The sequence below is a fragment of the Lontra canadensis genome, unplaced genomic scaffold (assembly GCF_010015895.1).
Source record: "Lontra canadensis isolate GAN:19392208 unplaced genomic scaffold, GSC_riverotter_1.0 scaffold145, whole genome shotgun sequence".
NCBI lineage: Eukaryota > Metazoa > Chordata > Mammalia > Carnivora > Mustelidae > Lontra > Lontra canadensis.
Window position 1 is genome coordinate 3,266,863 of NW_022631139.1, and position 6,785 is coordinate 3,273,647.

General features: G+C 48.8%; 1 protein-coding gene across 4 annotated transcripts; it reads left to right on the top strand.

The window, feature by feature from the left end:
- Positions 1–486: 486 nt before the first annotated feature.
- TEX51 (testis expressed 51) lies at positions 487–4,674 on the top strand. 4 transcript variants are annotated; one of them, XM_032843933.1, is made up of 8 exons: positions 487–716; positions 816–890; positions 1,132–1,221; positions 1,463–1,480; positions 1,570–1,653; positions 2,789–2,864; positions 2,950–2,995; positions 4,638–4,674. In XM_032843933.1, the coding sequence occupies exons 1-8, from the start codon at positions 515–517 to the stop codon at positions 4,665–4,667; spliced, it is 621 nt and encodes a 206-aa protein (XP_032699824.1). In that variant the 5' UTR covers positions 487–514; the 3' UTR covers positions 4,668–4,674. The 4 variants fall into 4 exon arrangements, with proteins under 4 accessions (XP_032699824.1, XP_032699825.1, XP_032699826.1 ...); XM_032843934.1 differs by lacking the exon at positions 4,638–4,674 and adding an exon at positions 3,410–3,602; XM_032843935.1 differs by lacking the exon at positions 4,638–4,674 and adding an exon at positions 3,413–3,602.
- Positions 4,675–6,785: the final 2,111 nt, after the last annotated feature.

Genomic DNA, 6,785 nt, shown 5'->3' on the forward strand with positions numbered 1-6,785 from the left:
ACTGTGGTAGGAATAGCTATGTTCCTTTGGCTTGGGCAGGCACAAGACAGCTGCTAATTTATATGTGCCATGAAAAAGATGTATGTTCCATAAGCTTCCCCTTGGCTGACCATCTCTATGTGGAAAAGTGAATCACGTTCTTTACATAACTAGCCCTCTCTTTGTGCTGTTGCCTCCTGACTTCTCAAATTTCAGCCAATTGAACTGCTTCATACATGGTAAATACCATCAGGAGAGCTGATCATCAACACAAGACTGCACAGCCACCTCTCTGATCCTCACAAGAATCCTCCCCAAGAACATCAGTGACCTCATATTCAGAGGGAGATACTGAGACCTTGAGTTGGTTCTGGCACCAAAGCCTAGTTTTGTATCATAACTGGCCCTCACTGTGCCCTGTGGAATTTATCTTTGTTCTGCAAAGAGAATGTGGTTTCCAGGGAGAGGAACTACCATCATTCCATGTGGAACTGCTAGGCAGGGTATTAAGAGCACAGAGTGAAGACCCCAGAAGATGCTGCTTCTCCTGCTTGCCTGTCTCTTGCCTGCCATCAATGGGAAGAGCTGCTTCCACTGCTGGCCACAACTGCCTGCATTGATAGACTATGACCTACAGATTCTATGGGGCTCTCCAGGACCACCCAGAGATCTCTCCCAAAGCATCCACTCCCTATTCCTGAAGAAGGATTATGTCTTCCCAGAACCCTGGTATCTTGGTGAGGCACAGCCTAGACACCAGGGATCAGGGCTGGGCCCTTTACCTGACCTGGGATCTTATACCGCCAACTGCCCTTCATCCCACATCTCATTCTCAGATCATGCCCATATGGAGGAAGCAACAGCCAAATTATTCAATCACATAGATGAAGCCATTAAGAAGTTTCGAGATGGTGAGGAAGCCCCCAGGCTTCTGTTGACAAAACCCAGAACCCCAAGGCACTTCTAGAGGGCCTGCTGGCCTGGGGTGGGGATATGTGGTGAAGAGTGGTGACTGACCCAGCATCTATGTGCTCCGTGAAGTTACTGTTTGAAAAACCTGGCTCGAATTCCCAATCTTGAGTTATGTAATTGTTTCCACCTATAAAATGTAGATGATGAGCACACCTCTTCCTCTCTTCCTTTTCCATTCAGATAAACCATCACTTCTGAGAGAGATTAATGTCCAGAAACAGGTGTTTACTAACAGGCTGAATGAGACGTCTAAGAAGCTGAGGGAGAAGGGTGAGAGGTGGAGATGGCCCCTGCCCACCACCCAGCCCTTCACCTTCCCCAAGACTGAGAAGAACAGAGCCCAGTCTGCAGTCCCTCCCATGTCCCTCCCCAGGATCCCCATTTGCCCACATACTGAGCACCTGTCCACACCTTCTCCAAGTTCCCTTTCTTGATGATACCCCAACCCTTCATGGCTCTGTCTGCCTCCCCCAGCACCTCAGTTTCTCTATCATCTCACCCTCCTGGGCAGCTTGTAACAAGTCTTGTGGTGAGTATGTATGGGGACTTGTGGGTGGGGGAATGAGAGGTGAGGGGCACACGGCCCTGGCTAAGGCTCCTGCCTATCCCCTTTCACAGAGCTACACCCCACATTGGAGGTCATCAATTGTGCCAGCTGCAAGACACACCTTCTTACCTGCAAAGACCCAACTATCTGCCCAGGTCAGTGGCAGCTAGCATCCTGCATCCAACCTGCCCGTACTCCATCCTGGGTCATTGTTGTCTTTGGATTGTCTTCCTCCTCTGCTCAGCCTCAAGCTCTTTTTGCTGTCCATCCAGAGAACATAGCAACTCCTGGGATTTCTTGATGCCACATGTCCAACTTCAGAGCCATAAAGCCATCTGCCTCTAGGACATCTCCCCTGGAGGTCTCTCGGGCCCTCAAAGCAAGCATGCTTGGAAACGTATTCAAACTCAACTCCCCCACCCCCAATCTGCTCTTCCCTCAGAGTCCCTCTCAGCAAATGGCTCCACACAAGCCTTAAGCCTCCTAAACCAGGAACTTCCCTCCCCCATATTCAAGACATGCAATCACCAAATCTTGTTAAATAATTCTTAAATGTGTTACCATATTTTCATTGCAGTATCCACCACCATTCCTCAGGCATCCTCACTTCTCATCTGGGTTATGCTAGTGTCACTCAGCTGGCCTGCCTGCCCCTCTTGGCCACATCTTACTCATCAACCAAGGAACCTTCTCAAGGAGCAAATCTTCCTATGACACTCCCTGTTTGTAGCCCAACTGCCCCCCAGATAAGGCCTAGCTCTTCGTAAGGCCTTGTGCAAATAGCCCCTGCACACCTTCCACCACCCCACTCCTCCCCAGCCACACTGAGCTACTGACATGCTGTACATACAGATGACTTCAAGCTTTTCCTTTGAACATTCTGTGTCCTCTGCCTACAGCACAATTTTTTACTTGACCATGGGACCAAAACTGAACTCGTACTTGTTTTTCAAAGTCCAGTCAGAAGTCCTATTTCCTAAGAAGGTTTCCCTGACAAGTTCCCCCGCCTGAGGTTCATCAGCCTTCCTTGTGGCTACTTTTCCTCTGTTCTGTCCTCCTCTGCTTCTCTGGGACACCACACCATAATTGTTTGCTTGTCTACCTCATAGAGAGCAGGGACCATGTCTCATTTATCTCTAATATATGCCAGGTATACAGTAGGTGCTCAGTAAGTGTTTGCAAACAAATAACTGAGTGGACAAATATAAGGAGGAAAGAATGTAGTCTCTCTGGGCCCAGATGGCCCTCCTTGCCCCCCAAACATGTGGCTCCCCCTTTTATACCCCCCAGCCAGGAGCCGGAGAATCCTCGCATGGGTTGTGAGCTTTGGCATTATTCTGCTTCTGGCAGCCATAGCTGGAAGTGGGTGAGTGACTCTCAAGCCCTAGCATCCCCAGAGAAGACAAACCTACTCCTTGACTGACCCATCTCCACTTTGTTTCCTGGCCCAGATGGTACATTTTCTGGCATGAGAAGAGGAAGAAGGAAGCTGAAAAGGTACTGGGAATGGAGACCCCTGACAGAATGTAGGTCTCCCAAGGAGGGAAACCTGAGGGTAGCAAGGCTGGAAGTCTCAATCCTGGCTCCCAGAGTGTGACATCCAGAGCAAAGTGGGATCAAGGCTGGGGCTCAGAAGGCCCCATACCCTCTTAATGTGAGTACACACTCAGGGCCAGGGGCCCAGGAAACAGTGGCAGCAAATCTCCACAAGGTGCCCTCCACCTATAGCTGTCCTTATCCCTCTGGAGACCCTCTCCCCACATGGGCCACCACACTCCCTGACATATATAGACAATCAACATGGCCCTCCTGCTCTCTGCTCCTGGTTAGGTTCAGCCAGCAAGAGTTCAGAGGGACAGAGGCAAGGGCATGCAGAAGGTGGGGGTGTAAATGCCCTGCTTCTTGTCTCAGCAGGAACCCAGCAGTCCACTGGTCTGAACCAAGATCACAGTTGCTGTCAGGAAGCCCGTTCATCTCTGAGTTCCAGTAACTGTCCCTTGCTTGACACTCTCCAACAGGGGGTGGTAGCATTCCTGTGGTCCAAAAGGCTACACTCTGTCTTGTGGTTTCCCTGTGCCCATGCCTTGTAAACACCTTTCATTAAAACATCTTCCTATTATTCTGATGAACTATAGCATCGGCTTCCCGCGGGGTCTGGACAGACCCAGCTGACACTGAGATCATCTCCATAAGGTCCTAAAGGGGCTTGTTCCCTCCTCTCACCCTCCCTCTGCTGGCCTGCCACCCTTACCCTTCTGAAACACCCTTCTACTGCTCTGGTCCCAGCAGTGGTAACTCCACAGGCTCAGTCCAGTCTCACTTAATTCCAGCACTAAAGATGAAGGAGGCAGTAAGAGGCCAGCTCATGGCCCAGGGACTAGAAGAAAGGCTTCAGAAAACAGGCTCCAAGTCACATTCAATCAGACCTCCCCAACATCCTGCCTAAGATGCCCAGCCTGGCAACACCCAGGTCCCCAGTGAATCTGGTGCAGCTAACAATGATGTTTCCCTGACTCTGCCTGTGGTAGTGGGAATAGACAGGGATGGAGGGGGGTAGAAGGAAGGGGCTTTGCCTTCTCCTCCTCCATCCCCATGTCCCTTTCCTGTTTGCCCCAAAGGCTGCCAGATTAAATGGAACCTGAGTCCTCCAGGCACAACTCTATCCTTTCCACTCAACCTTGTGTCTTTCTTCACTGCTTCTCCTGGCCTATCATCCTTGGCTCAGGCTCAGGCTCTATTTGAGACTAAACAGGCTCTACTCTGGCAACACTGAAGCCACTGCCAGGCCCAGAGCCTGTTCAGCAGGCCAACCACTGGGCACTGAAAGGAATCATGTCTGGGACTAGAGCTAAGGACAAGAACCCAGAACCTGGACTCGAGTCCTGTCTCTGATGCTAAGGTTTTAGTCTCCCCCTTCTGCAGCTGTTCTTCCATCTGAGCATGCAGGGAGGATGTCATGCTTCAGCCAGGTTGGTGTGCCCTGGCCTTGGAGCCCACTGGATTCATATTTGCCATCCTATATTTGCTCATGCTTTGGTTCAAAATGTAATGCCCTCACCCCTTCCCCTCACCCCCAGTCCACTGAAATCCTGCCAGGACCCACAGCCCAGTTCCTGAAACAAGCCCTTTGTCTCCACAGGCCCTTCTGGTGCCCCTCTTCCAGAGCTAGCTCCCAGGCTGGAAGTGACCTGACTCCAGTAGCACCAGCCTGCCGTAAGGGCCGCAACTTGGCTACAATGGGGGGACTGCAAGAGACTGAGGCAAGATGTATATAGACCATTAATGGCAACCAATACAGGGAGTCCAATGGCTGAGAGTAGCTGTGGGTCCCCAGCCATAGGTATCTCCAGCCCCCAGCCCAGGAAGACCCAGGAAGCTCCCCCTTCCAAGGTGGTGTCTTCAACAATGAGAAACCATGGAAGGTGTGAAGGGAGAGAGAAGTGTTGTCATTGAGAGTTTAGTGTTGCAGCAGAGCAGAGGTATGAGAGGTTTGATAGGTTCAGGCAACTCCAAGAAATGTGATATGGCTGAAGGGAGAGGCCCAGGTTAGAGGACGTTGAGAGGTGGGCCCACAGAAACACCTAGGCCCAAAGGGAGTGAAAGCAAGTGAGCAGGGAGGGCTAGGAAGAAGTAGTGGAGGGCTTTGCCAGTGGCAGGCCTGAGTCCTAGGGAGAGGTCAGGGATCCAGACAGGGAAAGAGTAGCTATGCCCAGGCGTATGCGGCTCCACATGCTAGCAGCTGAGATGTCCCCTCCATCCAGCTCCACAGATTATCCCTGCCTCACAAAACTGAGGAAGGGTCCATAGATATAAGGTTTTTGGAGAAAGCATAAAGACATAGCTATAGCTAAATGGTGAGAACATCCTCATATCCATTCTGAATGACTGAGCCAGAGCCCCAGGCAGTAGTAATGGACCCCCAGGAAACTGTGATTCTGTGTGTCTGTAAAAGCTGGCTGCCACCTAGGAGAGAGGGAAAGCCAGGCTTTCATGGTGGTGATATTGGTTTCCTATTTATATTTTTTTTAATTTTTTTTAATATTTTATTTATTTATTTGAGAGAGCATGAGCGAGGAGAAGGTCAGAGAGAGAAGCAGACTCCCCGTGGAGTCTGGTGGGAGCCAGATGCGGGACTTGATCCTGGGACTCCAGGATCATGACCTGAGCTGAAGGCAGTCGTCCAACCAACTGAGCCACCCAGGCATCCCTCATATTTATATTTAAATTGGGACTTAAACCATTACTTCAAAAGTATCCAGAGCAACTGCTTTCTGATGTATGCAGCAGAAATAGAAAATCCCAGGTATAATTTATGAGTTTGTGTGTCTGTATGTGTATATCTTTTATCAACAGATTTTTTTTTATTACTATTTGAGGGTATATTTGCATGCAAAGCAGATACTGAGTTCTGCCAGAGTAGAAAGATCAAAGAATTTTGACTCAGGTAAATCTTGGTCAAAATATAGACTCTGAAGGACTTTACGCTTCCAGGTATGACAGAGCAGCTTACAGCACACCAACACTACCATCAAGGACAACTAAAAATAAAATACATCAAAAGAGCAAAACAAAACAAAAGTCTGTTTAAGGTACCAGGTCCCTAATGCATCCAAGGTCCCAGAGGGAAATAGAGCTCTCTGTGGTGACAAGCCCTTGTCCTGCAATGAGTTTCTTCTTGGCACTTCCAGGCTTCAACAGTACAGGTTGAGAAGCTTGGGGGGAGTCGGAGGGGCTGTCCAGCAGATGCCTGCAAAGTGTGGAGAAGTCATCAAAGCTTTTAACAAGATAATGGGCTGAAGAGACAAAACTTGGAGCTCTACTTTGCCAAGATAGAATGTGAGAGGTCCAGATCCCTGGAAGTACAGAGATGCAGAAAATGCAAACAAATGCATTGCATCTGTTTGTCCCATCCTCCCAAGAGCATTCCTGTTCTTAACCAGCACAAAGAAATCAAACAGAAAAGATCTGAAATGCAATTTGTCAGAGATTTGCCTGCTAGGGAAATAAAAATTAGAGTTGCTGACCCACATAGGAAGACAAGTTTTAATAAATAGTCCAAGGTATTGATTGGTGATAGCCTAGTACACCAGAGGCAGACCAATCCTTACAAAGCATGGAATTCAGCCTCTGACAAAATTAAAGAGAACTATTCTTATTTTATATCACTGCTGGAGGATAGAGTAAATATCTTCTAAAGGAAAGTAATATCATCTAAAGCCACTACCATGTTTTATTTACAATATCCAGTATTCAAACAAATATTAAAATCCATACCAAAAATAAAATC

Bases quoted from the DNA above. Each gene is read 5' to 3' on its own strand.
- TEX51 (XM_032843933.1), top strand. From the start codon at position 515: ATGCTGCTTCTCCTGCTTGCCTGTCTCTTGCCTGCCATCAATGGGAAG. The intron at 717-815 runs GTGAGGCACAGC...TCTCATTCTCAG, and splicing joins CCCAGAACCCTGGTATCTTG to ATCATGCCCATATGGAGGAA. The intron at 2,996-4,637 runs GTACTGGGAATG...TTGTCTCCACAG, and splicing joins GGAAGAAGGAAGCTGAAAAG to GCCCTTCTGGTGCCCCTCTT.